This window comes from Neoarius graeffei, chromosome 2 (assembly GCF_027579695.1).
Source record: "Neoarius graeffei isolate fNeoGra1 chromosome 2, fNeoGra1.pri, whole genome shotgun sequence".
NCBI classification, from domain to species: Eukaryota; Metazoa; Chordata; class Actinopteri; order Siluriformes; family Ariidae; genus Neoarius; species Neoarius graeffei.
Window position 1 is genome coordinate 107673488 of NC_083570.1, and position 22553 is coordinate 107696040.

General features: G+C 41.9%; 1 protein-coding gene across 2 annotated transcripts in view; it reads left to right on the forward strand.

Annotated features, from left to right (window-relative positions):
• Window positions 1–12690, forward strand: part of dctn4 (dynactin 4) — a 41320-nt gene extending 28630 nt beyond the window's left edge. For both annotated transcript variants that reach the window (XM_060915353.1, XM_060915354.1), the window contains 6 exons: window positions 4316–4425; window positions 4506–4579; window positions 4715–4769; window positions 7597–7704; window positions 8985–9082; window positions 11970–12690. In XM_060915353.1, the coding sequence (XP_060771336.1) occupies window positions 4316–4425; window positions 4506–4579; window positions 4715–4769; window positions 7597–7704; window positions 8985–9082; window positions 11970–12183 (659 nt within the window). In that variant the 3' untranslated portion in view covers window positions 12184–12690. The remainder of the gene's footprint in view (window positions 1–4315; window positions 4426–4505; window positions 4580–4714; window positions 4770–7596; window positions 7705–8984; window positions 9083–11969) is intronic.
• The last annotated feature ends 9863 nt before the right edge of the window (window positions 12691–22553 follow it).

Sequence of the window (22553 nt, forward strand, 5' to 3'; positions counted from 1 at the left end):
ACACAGGAACACCGAAGTTAGAGTATAGTCTCTCTTATTTCTTACCCTGGCAACAGTCAGCTTGTGAATTGCTGATTTTCTTGGTCTTTTTCTTGCCTCGGCTTCAAGGGCCTCAGTGGATGCGGCACTTCGCCTTCTGTCGGGGAGACGAACACAGCTGGCTCCTTTGGTGACACTGACGTAAATGGAGATGGTGATGCTTTGGGCATTCTAACAGATGGAACTGCGTCTTTTTTCAGATCAAGTTGCTTCTCGAAGCCCATTTCCCACTGCAAATAGTTCTCAAAGTCGTCGGGCTTTATGAAGTGAGCCCCGCATATGATGCTGTGGTCTGTTGCCAATTTTTCCGGGTGCCTCGCATGAAGCGCTCCCATTTCTCTCTCATTGTCCGGTCTTTTGGAAAATGATGAGTACTAATCCCATCAAGATTGGTGTTGCTACACCCTCCTACGATACATCTGTTAACCATTTTAATAATTACGTGATAACGTTGAAGAAATTTGCAGAAAACCACCAGATCGTTTTCTCATAAACAAACCAGCGCTGGCGTAGGGTTCAGAAGGAGGCGTCCCGCACGCGACGTCACGAAAATCAACGTTTGCCGGGAAATCCAAAGGTCAAGTTTTTTCAGAGGCGGACCAATTCGCCTCAAATGGCTTGATTTCAACTGAATTTTTCTGGCATTGCGCAAGGTAAAAAAAAATTTCACAAAATGTGACCGATATTTGACCAAAGTTTAATATGAAATAAGAGAATTACATTGATCTTGCTCCTGAATTTACCCAAGATGTGCCCTTTAACCCCGTCACTGCGATGCTGGAGAAGACTTTACAGAGTGGTTCGAGTCTCGTAAGCTACGTTCACACTGCAGGCTGAAGTGACTCAAATCCGATCTTTTCGCCCATATGTGACCTGTATCCGATCTTTTATTGACAATATGAACGACACAGATCCGATTTTTTTCAAATCCGACCCAGGCCGTTTGGATATGTGGTCCTAATTCCGATTCCTATCCGCTCTTTTCATATGCGACTTCAGTCTGAACCGCCAGGTCGCATTCATCCGACTTACACATCATCAACAAGCCACAAACGTCACTATTCTGCGCTGAAGTAGGCGGCGGGTCTCTCAAAAAAAGTTACAACAACATGGCGCATAATCATGGGCGCAGATAGAGGGTGGGACTTGTCCCACCCAGATTTAAATTCACCTCGTTCGGTCCCCCCCCCCCCCCCCCCCCCCACTTATAGGGAGGAAAAAAACGTCTATGCTGTCTTTCTTTGCATAAGGCAAACCTCACGGAAAAATCAAAAGACTAATTACCATTCGGTTTATTGAGGTGCACAGCAGTGTATACATAGTTGCAACAACTCACATAAAACAAAGACTGATATTCGGTTGGTTGAGCTGCGCAGACTGCACAGGTTGCGAGCTCGAGCTTGGTTGCTATGGTAACCCACAACAAGTTTGACAGGCATATCGGGGTTGGGGTTGGTTTGCTGGCAGCTTTGTCCCCCCCAGTTTTTTTGTCCCCCCCAGTTCAAAAAACGTATCTGCGCCCCTGCGCATGACATCAATGCGAGGGACGCTTCGGGCTGTGAAGGTTCTGAATCTTCTCAATGGAAGGACGCAGAGGTTAGGGAGCTGATTTCCATTTGGGGGGATGCAGCTATTCAAGCTAGATTGGATGGGTCATACCGCAACCGGGCAGTTTTACTTCCGTAAACACTGGCCATGCTCACTGCGTGTGACGTCGTCGTATCCTGCAGTGCGCATGCGGAACACTTTTAGGTCGCTTTTCGTTCATACTGAGGATCACATACAAGTCGCATATATTTGTTAATGTGAACGACCTCACAAAAAAATCGGATTTCACAAAAAAATCGGAATTGAGCATTAAGCCTTGCAGTGTGAACGTAGCGTTAACGTCCAGGCAAGCTCTTGGTGAAAAATTAATGCAACTCTCTGAACTGAAATAAATGTTGTGGTGATGTTGCAAAATGCCGCAGTAATCAAAACCGAAGGCGGTCCATCAAAATTTGTGTACAGCACGGCTTTATTTACTTACTTACTTAGTTATTTTTGTACGGGCAGCGTGTTGGGTTACTATAGTTGTGGAATAGGGCTATTTATTGCATGTTTTTATTATTTACCGTTTGATCTTAAGAAGGCAAGAAACACTCCCACTAATTAACTTTTGACGAGACGCACCTGTTAATTGAAAAGCATTCCAGGTGACCACCTCATGAAGCTGGTTAAGAAAGTGTCAAGGCAAATCATGGTAGCCGCGGGGTCTTAAAAGTCTTAAAGTCTTAAATTTAATATTCCAAAATTAAGGCCTTAAAAAGTCTTAAATTGCTTTGCCCAAGTCTTAATTTTTTAAACAAAAGTCTTAAATTTACTCATACTATTCTACGATGTGAAAACGTGGGTTTTGCGTAACATCAGTGAATTTCTTGGAGTATGCGCAAAGAAACAATATTGATGCATTTTCGCGCCGGCGCAATCGTCGGAGTCTGTGGTGGAGAGGAAACTCTGCGAATCGCAGCATGGGGAAGTGTCGTTTTAATCAGCAGTGGCTTTCAGATTAAAGATATCGTGATTGGGTGAGGGAGGTTCCTGGAAGCGACGTTGACGCAAGATGCTGTGTTTGTCGAAAGACCTTCAAGTTGTCCACTATAGGTCATTTCGCTTTAGTCTCACATGAAGAGCTCAAAGCACGTTGTATCTGCCCTCCACCGCCACCAGCCCATCGCTCAGTTCTGCACGGTTCAATCTCCGAATGCACCTGGAGTTGGCACTAGCACCACTGTCGAACGTCAGCAGCATCAGCCAAGCCAGACACCATCGGCAAGGCTAGCAACAACACAAGGGCCGAGCAGTGGCATGATGGGTGTCGGTGGAACCCCGACACTTCGGGCAGAGGTGCTCTGGATTTTAAAAACAATTACTGAACACCACTCGTACAGCTCGAATGAGGGCATAAGCGAACTCTTTAAGGCTGTGTTCCCAGACTCGGAAGTCACTACAACATTCTCCTGTGGAAAAAACAAAACGTCTTACAGAACAAAATTCTATCTTGCTCCTTATATAACGAAGGAGTTGGTCAAAGACGTTAACGAGGCAAGTGGTGGATTTCTCTCATTGTGTCTCTTATCTATCCACCTCCACATCTATGTCTTCCCTCCCTCCCTTGTTTACTAGGAGTATTTACATTTCTTTTTATTCTTCAAAATGTAAAATGGTTGAAGCAAGTTGAATGCTGGGAAACTAAGACAAAGAGTTTGTCTGTTTATCATCTCTGGGTGCATGGTCATAATTATTTTAGAGACAGTTCTTTAGGCCTTGAGTTGGGCCTTCAGTGTGGCTTTTTGGCTAGTGAGTGCACACCATTGTACCAATGTATTGGTACGCCAATTGCATTTTTGTGCACCTTTGAGTCTTTAGGCTTACCTTTTTTTATCTGTCTGTCTGTCTGTCTATCTATCTGTCTATCTATCTCTTTTCCCATCCATCCCCCTCGTCTCTTATCTATCTATGCCCCTCTGTATCTCTCTCCCTCCCTCGTTTACAAGGGTACAAAATGTAAAATGGTTGAAGCAAGTGCTGGGAAACTAAGACAAAGAGTTTGTCTGTTTAGAGTGTTGTGAATGTTTTGATATTTTATTTAAAAAAAAAATACACCCACATCACATTTTTATTTTAAGTATCATCTCTGGGTGCATGGTCATAATTAGTTCAGAGACAGTTCTTTAGGCCTCGAGTGAGGCCCTCAGTTTGGCTTTTTGACTGGTGAGTGCACACCTTTGGCATTAATGTGTTGGTATGCCTATTGCATTTTTGTGTACCTTTTAAGGCCATGACGTGGACCCTACGTTGTGCTCCTTTCTTCCAGGTTTAGACTTGGTTTTTTGTCTTGAATGTGAAGATTCGACAAGCAATGCACATAATGACTTTTATTATAAAAGTTATATACAAAAGTATTTTTACTTTTAACATTTGTCATTATTGGGAATTTGATCTAGTGTTCTACGACCGCATAATGGGTGCGATGTAGGTCTTAATTCTCATTTAAGTGGTCTTGAAAAGGTCTTAAATTTATGGTGGTCAGACCTGGGGAAACCCTGTAAATGCTGGCTACTGTGAGCAATCAAAAATATGAAATGTATTTTTTAAAACACAATTCCATGTAGGTTCCATAGTTTCGATGTCAAAAAGAGTCACAATACTGTACTGAAAAAACTATGAATGAGTAGAGTCGGGGTGTACAAACTTTGCGTGTTTTTTTTTTTTTTTTTTTTTTTAAATAATGCAGTGACGACACTTCGCCAGAGGTTGCTTCAGCCCGACTTCCAGCCTGCAGGAGCGTCTCAGCTCCACCCCAAACACAAGCACCTGCTGATGAAACGCTCGCTGCGCTGCAGGGTCCGTATCAAACGCACAGGCGCAGTCATGGCACACAGTTTTACACACTTCGCTTAACAGGTGCACTTTGTTTTTGTTAGAAATGTGAGCACAATCTGAGCAAACCGGAGTTCAACCCGACCTCTATCAAGTTTAAAATCCAGCTGGTGGCCGTGTGAGTACACCACAGCAGCACTCGCACGCATGCACACACGTTGCTGCTTGTTTTCATAAAGACGTTTCTCCTTGGACTGATGATGATGCTGATTTTTTTTTGTTTGTTTGTGTGTATATATGCATGTGCATGCAGGAGCTACATCCCTGAAGTGAGGATCATGTCCATTCCAAACCTGCGTCACATGAAGGCAAGTGTTCCCCCGGTCAGGGTAAACCTGGATTAGGGTTATACTGGGTCATTCATTTACTTTACTGAACAATTAAATAAAATTAATAAGAAGGAGTTCAAGTATCTCAGGGTCTTGTTCACGAGTGATGGCAAAATGGATCGTGAGATGGACAGGTGGATCGGGGCGGCTTCAGCAGTCATGTCATGGTGAAGAGGGAGCTGAGCCGGAAGGCAAAGCTTTCGATTAAAGGAGAACTGAAGTCATTTTTAAACTTGCTTTATTTCTTAATTAACGTGTTCTTCAGTTACGTTTTCGGTTTTAGTAACCTTGTATATCGTGACTCGTATTGGCAACTAATCGCAATTAAATATTATACTTATCGGCCTATTCGGTTTTTAGCCGTGTTGAATTTAGTTCATTTGGTCGACGGCAGGCATCGCTTATCCACGCGATCTTCAAGACTTGTGCGAGACTTCGAAACGTCAAGTGTCAGCGCCGCCATTTTGAAAACTGTTTTCCAAACGAAGTATCACACAAAAACGAGTTTAAATGACGATTACTGCCTACTTTTTTCAAACTTTCCTGATTGCTATCAAAACAAACACAACTTCCGGCTTGATTACGTCAGCATTCGAAAGAGGGCGCGCGTGTCTTTGGACAACCCCTGTGTCCGAAACCACTCCCTACTCACTATATAGCGAGGACACCATTTTGTAGTGCTGTCCGAAACCTTAGTGAGGATTATTTACACCCTATATAGTGCACTCAAAGTATCCCACGAAAAGTAGTGTACAACGATGGTCACTAACCAAAGCAATATATCCCATCATGCATTGCGGTCGCGCTGAAAGAAATCAAATTAAAAGTCTGAAACGTGATTTAATAAAAGGCAGCGGCGAAGAAGAAAGAAAGGATTCAGCCTTGATTTAAAAGAACTGAAAGCTGCAGGTACTTTGTATTGATTAATGTGGGAAATGCACTCAGTATAATATGGATTTATCACACAAATGCACGCATGTATTTATTATTTTGAAACCCACCAGCTGACTGATCTGGCACGTTTTAATTGTGCGACAGTAATGGCGTAAATACCAGCGTGACGGAGTAGTGTCCGAAAGAGTTTTTACATTTTACCAATGAGCTCACTGTATAGTCCTCTATATGGTAATTCCCTATGTAGGGAGTAGTGAACGAGTGAGTGATTTCAGACACGGTTTGATTTCTGCTGTACGTTTTATTTCCATCCTACGATGTCTCGCACAGGTCTCAACGAATCTCGTTTACGGCCGTTGCTTTGACATATGGACTGATGTATTACAAAGCGTATTTCAAACACCCATAACTTGCTATATAGCAGCGACAAAATAGCTATCAGAAATGCATTCTGATATTTAATAAAATGAGAAATAGAATTTTGATGATTTTAATAAATTTGCCTTCAGTTCTCCTTTAACCAGTCAATCTATGTTCCAACCCTCACCTACGGTCATGAGCTTCGGGTAGTGACCGAAAGGATGAGGAGATGGATATAGGCGGCTGAAATGAGCCTTCTCTGTAAGGTGGCTGGGCTCACCCTTAGGGTGAGGAGCTCAGACATCTGGACGGATCTCGGAGTCGAGCCACTGCTCCTTCATGTCGAAAGGAGTCAGCTGAGGTGGTTCGGGCATCTGATTAGGGTACTTCCTGGGTGCCTTCCTTTGGTGGTTTTTGAGGCACATTCACCTGGGAAGAGACCTCAGGGTAGAACACGCTGGAGAGATTATATATCTCATCTGGCCTAGGAGCGCCTTGGGATCCCTCAGGAGGAACTGCAAAGGGTTGCTGGGGAGAGGGACGCCTGGAATACCCGGCTTAGCCTGCTGCTGCCACTGTGACCCGATTTTGGATAAATGGAAGGAAATGGATGGGTGGAATAATAAGAGAGCAGATAATGAGTAACATCTATTATTACTTTATTAGTAGTAGTAGTACTAGTATTATACTGCAAGCAGCGATTTAAGGGTGCCAAGCATTTTCAAGCCCCATCCTTTAGTGACCAAAGAAAGACCAGAACCCACTGGAACTGTCAGAGCTTGCTCCCAAAGAGATAGATACACTAAACATGAAAGGCTTGATGCGTCGCCTTTCTGTTTTCAGTAGCCTCCCAAGCTCCAAATACACTCAAATATTGTTTAATTTTTAGCACTTTAGCATGAACTAAAGCTATGTGATGCATTCTGCAGGTGTTCTTGAGATATTCCCTTGCATCCTGTTTGGCAGCTTGGCTCTTAAAGGAACAGTCCACCGTACTTCCATAATGAAATGTGTTCTTCTCTGAATTGAGACGAGCTGATCCGTACCTCTCCGAGCTTTGTGCGACCTCCCAGTCAGTCAGACGCGCTGTTACTCCTGTTAGCAATGTAGCTAAGCTCAGCATGGCCAGTGGTATTTTTTGGGGCTGTAGTTAGATGCGACCAAACTCTTCCGCGTTTTTCCTGTTTACATAGGTTTATATGACCAGTGACATGAAACAAGTTCAGTTACACAAATTGAAACGTGGCGATTTTCTATGCTATGGAAAGTCCGCACTATAATGACAGGTGTACTAACACCTTCTGCGATTTTTATCCATCGGTCTTCAGCTACTTTGTAAAATGATGTACAGATATTTTGTCTAATTGTTTGGGATGAGGTTTAAGACATTGTGTGTAAAGAACTTGACAATAAAATATCGCATTGTGGGTGTTTTTTAAAGAATTCGGTAAATAATTGTGATTTTTAAATTGAAGGTCTTTCATGTTCTGATGGTGATTATTTGAGAGCTGTGACCCTTTCCTCTAACTGAAGTGTGTTTTGTTGTTGACAGGAGTCTCAGGTGCTGCTGACCCTGACTAACCCGGTGGAGAGCGTCACTCACGTCAGCCTCTTCACCTGTGAGGAAGGAGATCCTGATGACATCAACAGCACAGCTAAGGTATGCGCGCACACCTCATCTCGGCTCTGATGACCTCACCGCTGTTAGGGGAATAATAATAATAGTGGTGATTGATGAAATAGGGACAACTTTATTTGAATGATAATGCAGAAGTCAGTAATTGTGGCGTCTACAAAAGTAAATACATTTAACAGTTATTCCACGAAATCGAGTCGTACGAGGTGATCGCTATAATCCATGTATGACAAGTGACTGGAATAACTGTTTTTATTCTATCCACGTTCACTGGATTTTGTGAAATGTTTTTCAAATTTGGGGCGTCGTGGCTCAGGTGGATAAGGCGCCATACCATAAATCCGGGGACCCGGGTTCGATTCCGACCCGAGGTCATTTCCTGATCCCGCCCTGTCTCTCTCCTGCTCATTTCCTGTCTCTACACTGTCCTATCCAATAAAGGTGGAAAAAGCCCAAAAAAATCTTTTTAAAAAAAAAATGTTTTGCAAATTTGATCAATAAAAGTTTATAAAACGTCCGACAAAATAATTTCCGCTTAGGCGGACTTCTTAACCTATCGATGGCTGCATGAACTGACTTTTTAGTGGTGGCTTTTTTTTTTTTTTTGTAGAAAGTGCTGTCTTGCTGTCGTGTCGAGGTATGGAATAGCTTTAGACATTTTAATTTTTCAAACTTCTTTGACCTTTTGAATCAGTCTAAAAAAAAATTCAGTCAATTTTACTGCTTAAAGATGAAGAATGAAGAAAAACCAGTGACCAGAGCAATTTGTGAAAAATGCAATAATAATTCTTGGGGAAAAAAATACACTTTTTTGCCTTGAAATAATTTTTTCCCATATTTTGTTGCCTTTTTTGGGGGGGGTTTGTTTACGGGTAGCGTTTTTATTTTGTCCTCAGTTGGTTCAGCAACATGCGCCGCCATTTTGTTTTTCTTTACTCACGGTACAGTATATGAGCTGATAGCCTAGTAGTAGAGTCGCCAATCAGAGCGCCCGATTGCTCATATCCAGTGAATGTGGATAGAATATCTTTTATACTAAACAAATCAATTTTATTCCTAAAATATGATTTTTAAAAACTTCTAGTTAAAGAAAAAGAAATCCATTAAGTATATCATACTTAAATCAATATAATTATCATACTTAAGATCGATAATACCTCAAAGGTGTATTGTGACACCATTTATCATGATATCGATATTTTGTCATATTGTCCAGCCCTATTTAATCACCCACTGTGTGTGTACATATGATTGATTGATGAAATTATTAAGCCATCGTGTTTGTTGAATGTGTGTGTGTGTAGGTGTTAGTTCCAGCGAAGGAGCTGGTTCTGGCAGGGAAAGACGCAGCGGCGGAATATGACGAGCTAGCCGAGCCACAGGACTTCCAGGACGACCCGGAGTAAGACAACAGAGTTGAACGTTTCTTCAAACTTGTACATTTCACTAGTCTAGACAGAGCTCTGTAAATCATTTAAAGGTGCATTAGGTAAGATTGGGCTGTTTTTATTTCAAGATTAAGTGTCTAACGGTGACGTACGCTTGACACTGAGCTCACTCTTCCACATTCCTGCTCATGTTCACAAAGCCCCGCCCCCAGGATCCGAGGTGACCTGGAGGTAGAGCTCTGCACTCCCGCGGGAGTCCCGCGGGACTCGTGGGACCCGCCGCAAAGCAGTGCGGCACGGGACAAATTTTGAAAGCTCATTGCGGGCGGGACCAGAAGTGCACATATGCGCGCGGAAGTGGGAGTGCACATATGCGGCGCAGGCGGGAGCGGTGATAAGCTGCAGTCCCGCTAACTAAAAACGTGTTTGAAATAAAATTTATAAGTTATTAATTTATGTCTATCATATATAATTTGTGCTGGATATTTTATTTGGCATTAATAAAAACATTTTAAGATGCCTAAATTTGCAGAGAGAGTCAGATTGCCAGATTGAGTGAGGAATGGCATCTTAAATTTGCCATTGATCACCCTAACGGGAAATCCTTTGATCACTCTAATGACTCGCAGTTCACACCCAGCTAGCAAGAACCATGAGTGAAGTGATTTACTGCTTGCGTTAGTCTGCAACTCTAATCAGAGAGACAGGTTACACAGTGACGGTAGGCTTGACTCAATGCTATCCCAGAAATCCTTCCTGTAATATGCAAATTTGGCTGTCCAATCAGAGGCAGCCAAATTTGCATATTACAGGAAGGATTTCTGGGATAGCATTGAGTCAAGCCTACTGGAACTGTGTAACCTGTCTCCCTGATTAGAGTTGTAGACTAACTCAAGCAGTAAATCAATTCACTTCTCTTACTAGCTCTGCTTTGCAATAAAAAAAAAAAAAAACAACCACCATTGGTACAAAGCAAGCCCATTCACTTTTTTTTTTATGCTGATCAGAGAATTACAATGGTTTCTCATGTGATAAAAATGTGCGATTCGTGATTAAATATTTTAATCGCTTGACAGCACTAATTATTATTATTATTATTATTATTATTATTAGAGACACTACATGCTGAATTCAGAAACAAGGTAAATAATAATGAACGTGAGCTGTAGATATTTATGCTCAAATCCACTCAAAGTAGGGGGCGGGGCACCATCACGCTGTGTCAAGACAAGAACTTTCCTGAGAAATAACGCGAACGTCTGCATCATGCGGGATTTGGGAGCGGGACAAAATATGGCAGGCGGGAGCGGGACTGAAAATCATAATTCTTTGCGGGCAGGAGCGGGACTGAAAAATCCGACCCACGCAGACCTCTACCTGGAGGTTACAGCGTCTATAAAATGACCGACGGGAGACGTATCCAAAAACAAACAAGTATTCCAGACCACAAGTCAGTTTTCCAAACATTTTCTCAGCAACTTGATAAACGTTTGATAAGGTTGTGACAGCACACACATCTCCCCACCCCTTTAAAAAAAAAAAAAACTCGTGCTCTACGCATCTTCCAGGTTATTTGCGCTGGTGAAGGAAAAAAAAGTCTGTGTTCTCGTGATCCCACAGTGTCTGTTCTTGACGAGTTGATGGATTAATCTGCATCAGTAATTTTCTGCGACTAAAGTAATACTCGTCGCCAGTCACAGGTTTAGATCCATTAATGAATGTGCTTGCGAATGCTATTGTTTCTATGGTAACAGCTCGTACGCAGAGGAGGATATATTGGACGAGCCACTTCAACTAGGTTTAAAAAAACAAAAAAGTGTCATTGTTCTGATGAAGTTTTCCGTAAGGAGATTTTATCTGGACGATGGGGGCGGAGTCAGTGCGTCAGGGCTTTAACAGTTTCTGATCAGGGAGTCTTCAGGAGGAGTTTTTATTTTCACATCAGTGTTTTATTCACTTCAAGTCACACACACGCGCGCACACGGTCTTTCTATCCATCTCTTGCTCTGTCTGTATTTCCCTCTGTTGATCCATCTTTATTTCTTTTTCTGTCTTATCCATCTTGTCATATTTCTCTCTCTTTCTCCCTGTCTGTCTATCTCGATCTGTATTTCCCTCTCCATCTTTCTATTCATCTCTCTCTTGCTCTTTTTTTTTTCTTCACTCTGTATTCTCTTACACACTATCTTTCTCTTGCTCTTCGTCTCGTTCTGGCTGTCTTTTGTCCATCTCTTCTGTCTGTATTTCCCCTCTTTCTTCCCTTCTAGCCATCTTTCAATTTTATTTTTGTCTTATCATCTCTCCTTTTCTCCCCATCTTTTTGTCCATCTCTTTCTCTCTCATGATGTCTTTTATCTGTCTGTATTTCACGCTTTGTATTTTCTTTTTTCTTATCCATCTCATCTCCTTTTCTCACTAGATTTCTCTGTCCATCTCTCTTGCTCTGTTTCTCACACTCTCTCGCTCTTTGTCTCATGATGTCTTTTGTCCATTTCTTTTATCTAGCAGTCTTTGTCTGTCTTATCCATCTCATATTTCTCTTCCTTTCCCCCTGCCTTTCTTTGTCCATTTCTCTATCTGTATTTCCCCTTTCTTCATCTTTCTGTCTATCTATCTCTTGCTTTCTGTCTCTCTCTTGTGAGGTCTGTCTTTTTTCCATCTCTCACGATCTGTATTTCCCCTCTTTCTTCCCTTCTCTCTCTCTCTCTCTAGCTTTCTAACAGTCTCTCTCTCTTGGGATGTCTGTTTTATCTGGCTGTCTTTCTCTGTTTGTATTTCCCTCCTTTCTATTTTATTTCTTTTTGTGTGTTATCCATCTCCTATCTCTCCTTTTCTCCCTATCTTTCTTTGTTCATCTCTCTTGCTCCATTTGATCTTTTTTTTTTTTTGCTCCCTCTCTAGTGTGGTGGCCTTCAGGAAGTCTAACAAGATCGGTTTCTTCATCAAAGTGATCCCTCAGCGCGAGGACGGCGACGTCACCGTATCCTTCAAGATGCGCCACGACTTCCGCAACCTGGCGGCTCCCATCAGGCCGAGCGAGGAAGGAGAATCTGCTGTGGAGCTCATCTGGCTCACACACCACGTAGAGCTCAGCCTGGGGCCACTCGCAGCCTGAACACACACACAGTCATGAGTAGTGATGGCAGGATCAAATCCCACCTCAGTCAATCCCTTAGTGATTTATAAAACCTACACACACTACACATCACGTATATTTGTGCGCGCACACGCTCCATCTTCTCCTGCATGCCGTCATTGACCTGCAGAGCTGTAACTCTGAGTAGCTCCTTCCCCTCTCCTTCTGTCACTATGTTCATGTCCTCTCTCTCTCTCTCTCGTGCTTTCTCTGATGTTCAGTAGACGGTTCGTTGCTTTTTAGTCCAGAGCGCTCTGCTGAGTACTAACATGGTCATTGGTGGTCGATTAATAAACCGTATTAATTCATACTGTGGACAAATAGCACATAAAAACCAGGGAAGAGTTTGTGTATTAATTCTCTGCTACGATGTGAAGGCTGATACGGCGCGTGTCGAAATCTCACTGATGTCCAAGTGTTCTGTAGCAAAGAGAGTCTTTAAAAAAAACAGTTCACTAATAAAAGTCTGATATTTAAACAAACAAATTGGATTTATTTAGTAGTGTACACTCACTGAGCACTTCATTACAAACACCTGTTCATTAATGGCATTATCCAGCCAGCCAATCACATACAGTGGTGCTTGAAAATTTGTGAACCCTTTAGAATTTTTCTATATTTCTGCATAAATATGGCCTAAAACAACAGATTTTCATACAAGTCCTAAAAGTAGATGAAGAGAACCCAGTTAAACAAATGAGACACAAATATTATACTTGGTCATTTATTTATTGAGGAAAATGATCCAATATTACATATCTGTGAGTGGCAAAAGTATGTGAACCTCTAGGATTAGCAGTTAATCTGAAGGTGAAATTAGAGTCAGGTGTTTTCAATCAATGGGATGACAGTCAGGTGTGAGTGGGCACCCTGTTTTATTTAAAGAACAGGGATCCATCAAAGTCTGATCTTCACAACACGTTTGTGGAAGTGTATCATGGCACAAACAAAGGAGATTTCTGAGGACCTCAGAAAAAGCGTTGTTGATGCTCATCAGGCTGGAAAAGGTTACAAAACCATCTCTAGAGAGTTTGGACTCCACCAATCCACAGTCAGACAGATTGTGTACAAATGGAGGAAATTCAAGACTATTATTACCCTCCCCAGGAGTGGTTGACCAACAAAGATCACTCCAAGAGCAAGGCATGTAATTGTTGGCGAGGTCACAAAGGACCCCAGGGTAACTTCTAAGCAACTGAAGGCCTCTCTCACATTGGCTAATGTTAAAGTTCATGAGTCCACCATCAGGAGAACACTGAACAACAATGGTGTGCATGGCAGGGTTGCAAGGAGAAGGCCACTGCTCTCCAAAAAGAACATTGCTGCTCAACTGCAGTTTGCTAAAGATCACGTGGACAAGCCAGAAGGCTATTGGAAAAATGTTTTGTGGACAGATGAGACCAAAGTAGAACTTTTTGGTTTAAATGAGAAGCGTTATGTTTAGAGAAAGGAAAACACTGCATTCCAGCATAAGAACCTTATCCCATCTGTGAAACATGGTGGTGGTAGTATCATGGTTGGGGCCTTTTTTGCTGCATCTGGGCCAAGTCGGCTTGCCATCATTGATGGAACAATGAATTCTGAATTATACCAGCGAATTCAGGGCGGCACGGTGGTGTAGTGGTTAGCGCTGTCGCCTCACAGCAAGAAGGTCCGGGTTCGAGCCCCGTGGCCGGCGAGGGCCTTTCTGTGCGGAGTTTGCATGTTCTCCCCGTGTCCGCGTGGGTTTCCTCCGGGTGCTCTGGTTTTCCCCACAGTCCAAAGGCATGCAGGTTAGGTTAACTGGTGACTCTAAATTGACCGTAGGTGTGAATGGTTGTCTGTGTCTATGTGTCAGCCCTGTGATGACCTGGCGACTTGTCCAGGTTGTACCCCGCCTTTCGCCCGTAGTCAGCTGGGATAGGCTCCAGCTTGCCTGCGACCCTGTAGAACAGGATAAAGTGGCTAGAGATAATGAGATGAGATGAGACCAGCGAATTCTAAAGGAAAATGTCAGGACATCTGTCCATGAAGTGAATCTCAAGAGAAGGTGGGTCATGCAGCAAGACAACGACCCTAAGCACACAAGTCGTTCCACCAAAGAATGGTTAAAGAAGAATAAAGTTAATGTTTTGGAATGAACAAGTCAAAGTCCTGACCTTAATCCAATCGAAATGTTGTGGAAGGACCTGAAGTGATCAGTTCATGTGAGGAAACCCACCAACATCCCAGAGTTGAAGCTGTTCTGTACGGAGGAACGGGCTAAAATTCCTCCAAGCTGGTGTGCAGGACTGATCAACAGTTACCGGAAACATTTAGTTGCAGTTATTGCTGCACAAGGGGGTCACACCAGATACTGAAAGCAAAGGTTCACATACTTTTGCCACTCACAGATATGCAATATTGGATCATTTTCCTTCATAAATAAATTACTTTTTTTGTCTAATTTGTTTAACTGGGTTCTCTTTATCTACTTTTTAGGACTTTTGTGAAAATCTGATCTTGTTTTAGGTCATATTCATGCAGAAATATAGAAAATTCTAAAGGGTTCACCAACTTTCAAGCACCACTGTATATAAGTCACATGTGCCAGCTGGAAAATGGCGAACCCCAGAAGCAGGTGCTGTTCGACCTGAGAAATTCAAGAAGAATATGCAATAGAGTAGAAAGCCTGCTGAGCATTGACGTGCAGCAGGCTTGAAGGACCATGGTGGATAGAGTGAAGTTTATGCAACTGCCGGATCGTGTGTTCAGTCAGGAGTGCCCCAAGGTCGTATGAGAGCCACGATGGAAACCATGATGATGATGGCGCTCAGTGGGCCACAGCCCAGTGGTTGAAAAACACAGGACCAGGGATTGTTGAGCCTTTATCACTTTTCATAAATCCATTTTTCTAACAGCCAGCCTGTTGGTTAGACTTGTGTGTGAGAGACATGCTGCCACTAGGTGGTGGTCTTGCTTTACATGATCTTTAATAAGCGCTACAGTGTAGAAAAAAGCTAAAGAAATCTGCTGCTCTGTGTTGATTTTACAAACTTTTTCCAGTTAATATTTATATTGAAAACATATGATCTATTCTTTAATGCAGGAAATGTGCACTGAAGGCCCCATGATTATACAGGATTTGTACAAATTTGACATAATGGACATAATTTTATTTGATTAAAAAAAAATCCTAACACCACTCCCTTCGTCCCTTCTTAGGAGGACAATAAGGACTTTGTTAGCAATATTAGAATATCATGTCCATTGAAGTCAGAGAGAAGAAAAAATGAAGACAAAAAGTATTACAAAAAAGAAAAGCAGAACACAATCATTTCTTAAAAGAGAGAGACAATGATGTATGTGTGAAAGGCATGCTTTCTCCAAATTAAAAACAAAACGCGTCAATGGCAAAGAGTAGGAAACAAAAAATTTGAAAAGTTTTTTTTTAAAGTACATTTATACATTTTCAAATAATTCTAGCGAAATAGTTATCTCCGCTTTTGATCTGATTGCGATTTATATAGCTTGGTATTTGGGTGTCATTTGTTTTCTGTCAAAAAGTCTTTCTCAGTACTTGTGTTTAAAAAAAAAAAATCTGATTTGGTGAAGAGTTTTGGGTAGGAGCTCAGTTAGAGCTGTCCCAAAATGTCCTCTGACTGTAGAGATGATCAGCTATTCTTGGGGGTTTATAAACTTAAAGGTCAGACATTACACAATTACAATTTTAACTGAAATTAACAAAAGTGCACTATGTGGCCGAACAACAGGGCTGTCCATTATCTCGTCTGATTATCAGGAAATTTCAGGGTTCTCTGGGGATCTTGGCTTTTTGAACTTCCAAAATGAAACAAAATGAGCGAAAAGCTGTCAAGCCAGCATTCGGTCAAAAATAATCAGCCTAAAAAAACAAAATCTGAGCCTGTTCACGCAGCAGCCAAGTTCTCCAACTCCGAGCAGACAATGTTTACTAAGAGCTATTTGTTCAGACACTGGATTCAGAGACGATTGCTAATGCTTACACTCCTGCCATTTCTCTCTGTGGTTCACTCTGGCCTGGATCAGGAAATGTGTGATGGGTGCAGATGTGGACCTGCACTTACAAACACACTGACCCTGGACCTGCTCCTGCATCTTTTCTCTATTAGGCCTGGACTCAAATATTTGAGATTTAAACACATTCAGAGCTCAAGTAGAATGAAAGGCAGCTGGAGCACTCCAACCCAGGGTCATTTCATTCTGAACAGCTCGTAATGAACAGCTTTTACTGAATAGCTCATACTGGATAGCCCATACTGAAAACCTTATACCGAACATTACATACGGAACAGCTCAGACTGAACATCTCCTACTGAACAGCTAAAACTGAAGCGCTCATACTGAGCAGCTTATACTGGACAGCGAATACTGAAAACCTTATTCTGAACCACCCAAACCGAAGTGCTCATACTGAGCAGGTTATACTGAACAGCTCATACTGGACGGTCAGTACTGAAAACCTTATTCTGAACAGCTAAAACTGAAGTGTTCATACCAAATATTTTATCCTGAACAGCTAAAACTGAAGCACTTGTACTGAACATCTCATATTGAACAGCTTATCCTGAACAGCTAAAACCGAAGCACTTGTACTGAACATCTCATATTGAACAGCTTATACTGAACAGCTAAAACCGAGGGGCTCATACTGGACAGCCAGTACTGAAAACCTTATTCTAAACAGCTAAAACCGAAGTGCTTGTACTGAACAGCTCATATTGGACAGCCCATACTGAAAACCTTATACTGAACATCTAAAACTGAAGTGTTCATACCGAATATTTTATCCTGAACAGCTAAAACCGAAATGTTCATACTGAGCAGCTTATATGGAAAAGCTCATACTGGACAGTTTACATGAACAGCTAAAAATGAACTCATACCAAATATTGTGTACTGAACAGCTGAAACTGAAGGGTTCATACTGAACGTTTTTTTTACTGAACAGCTAATTCTGGACAGTATGTACTGAAAACAGTTAAAACCGAAGAACTCGTACTGAACAGGTCATACTGGACAGCTTATACTGAAACCGAACAGCTTGTACCAAACAGCTTATACTGAACATCTTATATTGGACAGCCCATACTGAAAACATTATACGGAACAGCTAAAACCGAAGGCTCATAATGAACAGCCTATACTGAACAGTTAAAACTGAAATGTTCATACTGAGCTGCTTATACTGAACAGCTTATATTAAAAAGCTCATACTGGACAGCCCATACTGAAAACAGCTAAAACCAAGGAGCTCATGCCGAACAGCTTATACTGAACAGCTTAAACGGAAGAGCTGAAACTGAACAGCTTAAATTGAAAAGCTCATAATGGACAGCCCATATGGAAAAACTTATACTGAACAGCTAAAACCAAAGGGCTCGTAATGAACAACCTATACAGAACAGCTAAATCTGAAATGTTTGTACAGGACAGCTTATACTGAGCAGCTCATATTAAAAAGCTCATTCTGGACAGCCCATACTGAAAACAGCTAAAACCAAAGCGCTCATGCCGAACATCTTATACTGAACAGCTCGTACTGGACAGCTTACACTCAACAGCTAAAACCGAAGTGCTGATACTGAACAGCTTATATTGAAAAGCTCAGTCTTGGACAGGCCACACTGAAAACTTTCTACTGAATAGTTTATACTGAACAGCTAAATCTGAAGAGCTCATACTGAATATCTTATACTGAACAGCTTATACTGAATAGCAGTGCATTACAACCAACACTGGATTTGACTTAATTTATAATATTTTGAAATATATCACTTTTTTATCCTTCACTATCACTATCCTTCAGGAAATGTCTCATCTCATTATCTCTAGCCGCTTTATCCTTCTACAGGGTCGCAAGCAAGCTGGAGCCTATCCCAGCTGACTACGGGCGAAAGGCGGGGTACACCCTGGACAAGTCGCCAGGTCATCACAGGGCTGACACATAGACACAGACAACCATTCACACTCACATTCACACCTACGGTCAATTTAGAGTCACCAGTTAACCTAACCTGCATGTCTTTGGACTGTGGGGGAAACCGGAGCACCCGGAGGAAACCCACGCAGACACGGGGAGAACATGCAAACTCCACACAGAAAGGCCCTCGCCGGCCACGGGGCTCGAACCCGGACCTTCTTGCTGTGAGGCGACAGCGCTAACCACTACACCACCGTGCCGCCCTTCAGGAAATGTAAATCTACTTATTATAATATCAATTTTATATTCAGTATTCAGCCTTTCATCAGTGTTGCAGTTCAGTGTTTAATTATTAGTGAGGTTTTATCTAAACTTACTGATGTGTTTAAGCTATGTATTTCAGCCAGATGGTTGGATGACTGATTAGCATTTTTTCTGTCCTTCCTCTCAGACAGAGTTCTAATGAACATTACTCACTCACTCCCTCACTTTCAGTAAGTATAAACAGTATGTTAGATGGATAAGAATACAGCACGAGAAAATATGTAAATATTCAGCAGTTCTGCCTTTGAATATATGAAATGCTATAAAATTTAGGATCGTATTTAAACAGTGAAATTCATTCTGACCATGGCAATTCAGCGAACCCTTTTAAACTTGGATTTATCCAGAAAAGAAAACAGAACGTGCCATACAATACACTCTCTTTATTTAACATCTACATCCATCACTGGCTGGAGGAAAGAACACACACGAGTGTAGATTTGTATCGAGTTATTTATAGACATTTCAAGTCTTGCCAAGGGCGGGATTAGTAACAAACCATTTAAGAGAAAGGAAAATGTTTTAGCGTTAAACTTTAAGCCCAGCTCCTGCAGTACATCTGTGTGAAACACTGCATGCTAATTGAGACGTATATCTGAAAAGAAAATGTGAATAAGAGTGTGTATGTGTGCGGATTAAGTTGCTTGGAGCTTTTAATAAGCCTGGCATAAGATGAATCTTGTGAACCTGATTTTTCAAGGCCTGACCGTGCAGCTGGATGCCAAGTCCTGAAGTTTCGTGTGTGGAAAGAGAGATGTTTCCGTTTCCATGCGTGACTAAGTGGAGAAAATAAGAGCCTTTCAATGTGGAATTATTCTACATTTAGTTCCAGTGTGGTAGTGCATCAGACCCAGCTGAGGAGTGTTTCTGATCATGTTGAAGACTTCACTTTAATGACTTAATACTCCTTTTTTCATTCTGTTTCTCAATTGCTCTTTTATTTTACACAGTGATTAAGCACAAGTGTATTTACTCATGAAGTAATCAGTGAAATTGCCATAATAAGGATGCAGTGGGCTTGCCAGGATCTTCTAATTGAGAATAAAATGTATGCCAACTCTCTTCTTAGGCCTTGAGATATGTTGCTGTTTGCAACCAAACACAACTTAGCATTTTTTTTTTACCTTAACAGAAGTTATTCAGGCAAAAGATGTGTTTGGTGTCTAACATTTGCTTCATTATTTTAAAAATACTGGAACGTGTAATGGACGTCTCTTTCTACTTTTTTTTTTTTAGTAAACACTTCTCAGCCTAGTTGCAAAGATCAAGTGGAGCATCTTTTCTTATCTGTTTAATAAACTCAACAAAAATAAAAACTTTACACTCGTTTCAAAGTCAATAATTTGAACATTTTGGAAAATAGGTTTGAAATAACGATTGTATTCAATTATCTTGTCATTAAAGATGCTATAGCATACAGATCATGTTTGTCATGGAATCGGTTCCACCGGAAATGCGACGACAATGTCCATGATCAAAAACTGTGAGTCACAACTTAATGAAATCATGTCAATATCGGGTGTGTCCTCCATGGGCGTTCACAACTGCGATACAACGTTTCCTCATGGATTGGATGATGCGTCTGAACACAGCTTGGGGAATGCGCCGCCATATTTGTACCAACATGGCACCAAGCTCCTGCAAGTTCTGTGGAGGGTTCCAGTGGTTCCTGTGGTGCCAGTTTGATGGAGACGTGTCTGGAGATTATGGATGGTCTGTCGACTGCATCCCATAACCCTCGCAACGTCAGTGACGGATGTTCCCGTACTCAGCATGCCAATGGCACGTTCACGCTGAATGTTTGACAGTCGTGGCATTGCAAATTAACGAATAATTAACCATAAAACCTTGTTTTTCTGAGATGACACTCTACTCTGCTACCGTGAGATCAATTGCACGTGTATCAATAGGTCACGTCACTTGTGTCACGTGGAAACGTGATTTTAGCGTGCAGTGCTCTCGCACATGCTACGTAGGCCCGACCAGTAGAATGAATGTGTGACGTAATGCCCTTGACAATGCATTTAACCATAATCACAACAAGAACTCTTTCAAGAAAAGTTTCTAAACACTATTTGAAAAATAATGAGTGTCAAGTTTTTATTTTTGCTGAGTATACATTTATTCAGTTGGAATGGAATAGATCAGGATTATTCATTCAAATTCCAGGTACATAGAATGTCTTACTTACAAGGTCCCTGATAAGCCACTAACATTCGCCAGTGAACACTAGTTACCTTTTAACACTTAACCATTAATGATTAGTTTAATGGCTACAACTAAGATGATTTCTATTGCTTATGTGCTTTGCATATTAGTGCTTCATGTTACCACTTTTGACTAGAGGCGCAGACTCTGAACAGATGAGATGCATCTGTTTTCAACTGGAAGCTCAGGATAACTCAATACTTCTTTGTCCATTCTTTTTCCAAACACTGATTTCATTGTGGGCAGCACGGTGATGTAGTGGTAAGCACTGTCACCTCACAGCAAGAAGGTTCTGGGTTCGAGCCCAGCGGCCGACTGGGGCCTTTCTGTGTGGAGTTTGCATATTCTCCCCGTGTCTGTGTGGGTTTCCTCTGGGTGCTCGGTTTCCCCCACAGTCCAAAGACATACAGGTTAGGCTAATTGGTGGTGCCAAATTGACCGTGAGTGTGAATGGTTGTTTGTCTCTGTGTGTCAGGCCTGCAATGACCTGGTAACTTGTCTATTGTATACCCTGCCTCTTGCCCATAGTCAGCTGGGATAGGCTCCAGTTTGCCCACAACCCTGCACAGGATAAGTGATTATGGATGGATGGATTATTTCATTGTTTTTTTAACGATTCATATAATCAGTTCACTACTCAGAGAAGGTATAATAAAAAGAAAGGGGAAAAAAACTATTAGTCTGGGAAAGTTCTCTTCTTTCTGAGCTAGACTTCCCAGCATCAACACTCCTGCAGAAAGCCCAAGCCAGATGGACCAGCCATGTTGTCAGGATGCCAGACAGTCGACTGCCGAAACAATTGTTGTATGGAGAGCTGTGCCAAAGTAAGCGCTGATCAGGGGGCAGAAGAATTGATCTCAACTCCTAGGAGCTGCTTGCTCAAGATCATCCAGCATGGTAAGCAAAGCTCACCAGTGGCGCAAGTGCAGCAGAGATGACACGCATCGCCGAGGTCCAGAAGAAATGAGCTATGTGGAAGGCTGGAATTATTACCACTCCCACTACAGCACCTACCCATACATGCCCGACATGTGGGCGTACCTTCAAAGCCTGGATTGGCCTCAACAGTCACCTCCAGAACTATAACCACCACCCACCAAATTGAAGTCATGGTCATCTTCTACCCCGAAGGATCATCATCCTGTCCAATGTCCTGCCTTCAGCTCAATAATTTATATAAATGATTGTATTTGGATAAGCCAACAAGGGACTTGCTATTGAAGTCATAATGTTTGATGAGCTTTCTGCTCCAGTATTTTTTCTTTTCAGTTCTCTGAAATGCTTTGCTGGGTCTGCATCTGGAGCATGGCTGGCTAGTTGAACAACCCTGGAATAAAGGCTCACGCTGTCTATTCAATGCATTGACCTGGTACGCAGTACTTCTGGGAATCGTCAACACCCAATTTGGGGTAGTGGTGCCTCACTGGGCTACCGATCAGTGCCCAGTGTCCCATAAGCATCATAGCACAAAGATCATTGTTAAACGGTAGAGTGGGCAGCACAATGAACACTCTCCTAGTTAAGATGCTCTTAATGTCAAGAGGCTTTGGGGGAAACCCACCACAGATAGATGCGAGTTTTAGACTCAGACTAGCCATTGAGCCCTTTACCCTCACCTCCTTCCTACCAAGCTGAGATATGTAAAGAAAAGAATTTCACTGTACTGTACTTGTGTACATGATGATTAAAACTGTCTTCTACTAAGTAAATCTTCATATATTTCAAAAGGCAATATCAAGGTCTGTAGTCTTCTTCCTGAACTCATAACTGTGTAAAATATCATACATAATACATATTTATCATTTAAACTGAAAGTGAAAATTTATCATCAATCAACATTACTTTGAACATGAATGGACCATAAAATGACTCCTGGGGAACTCCTATAGACTTTAAG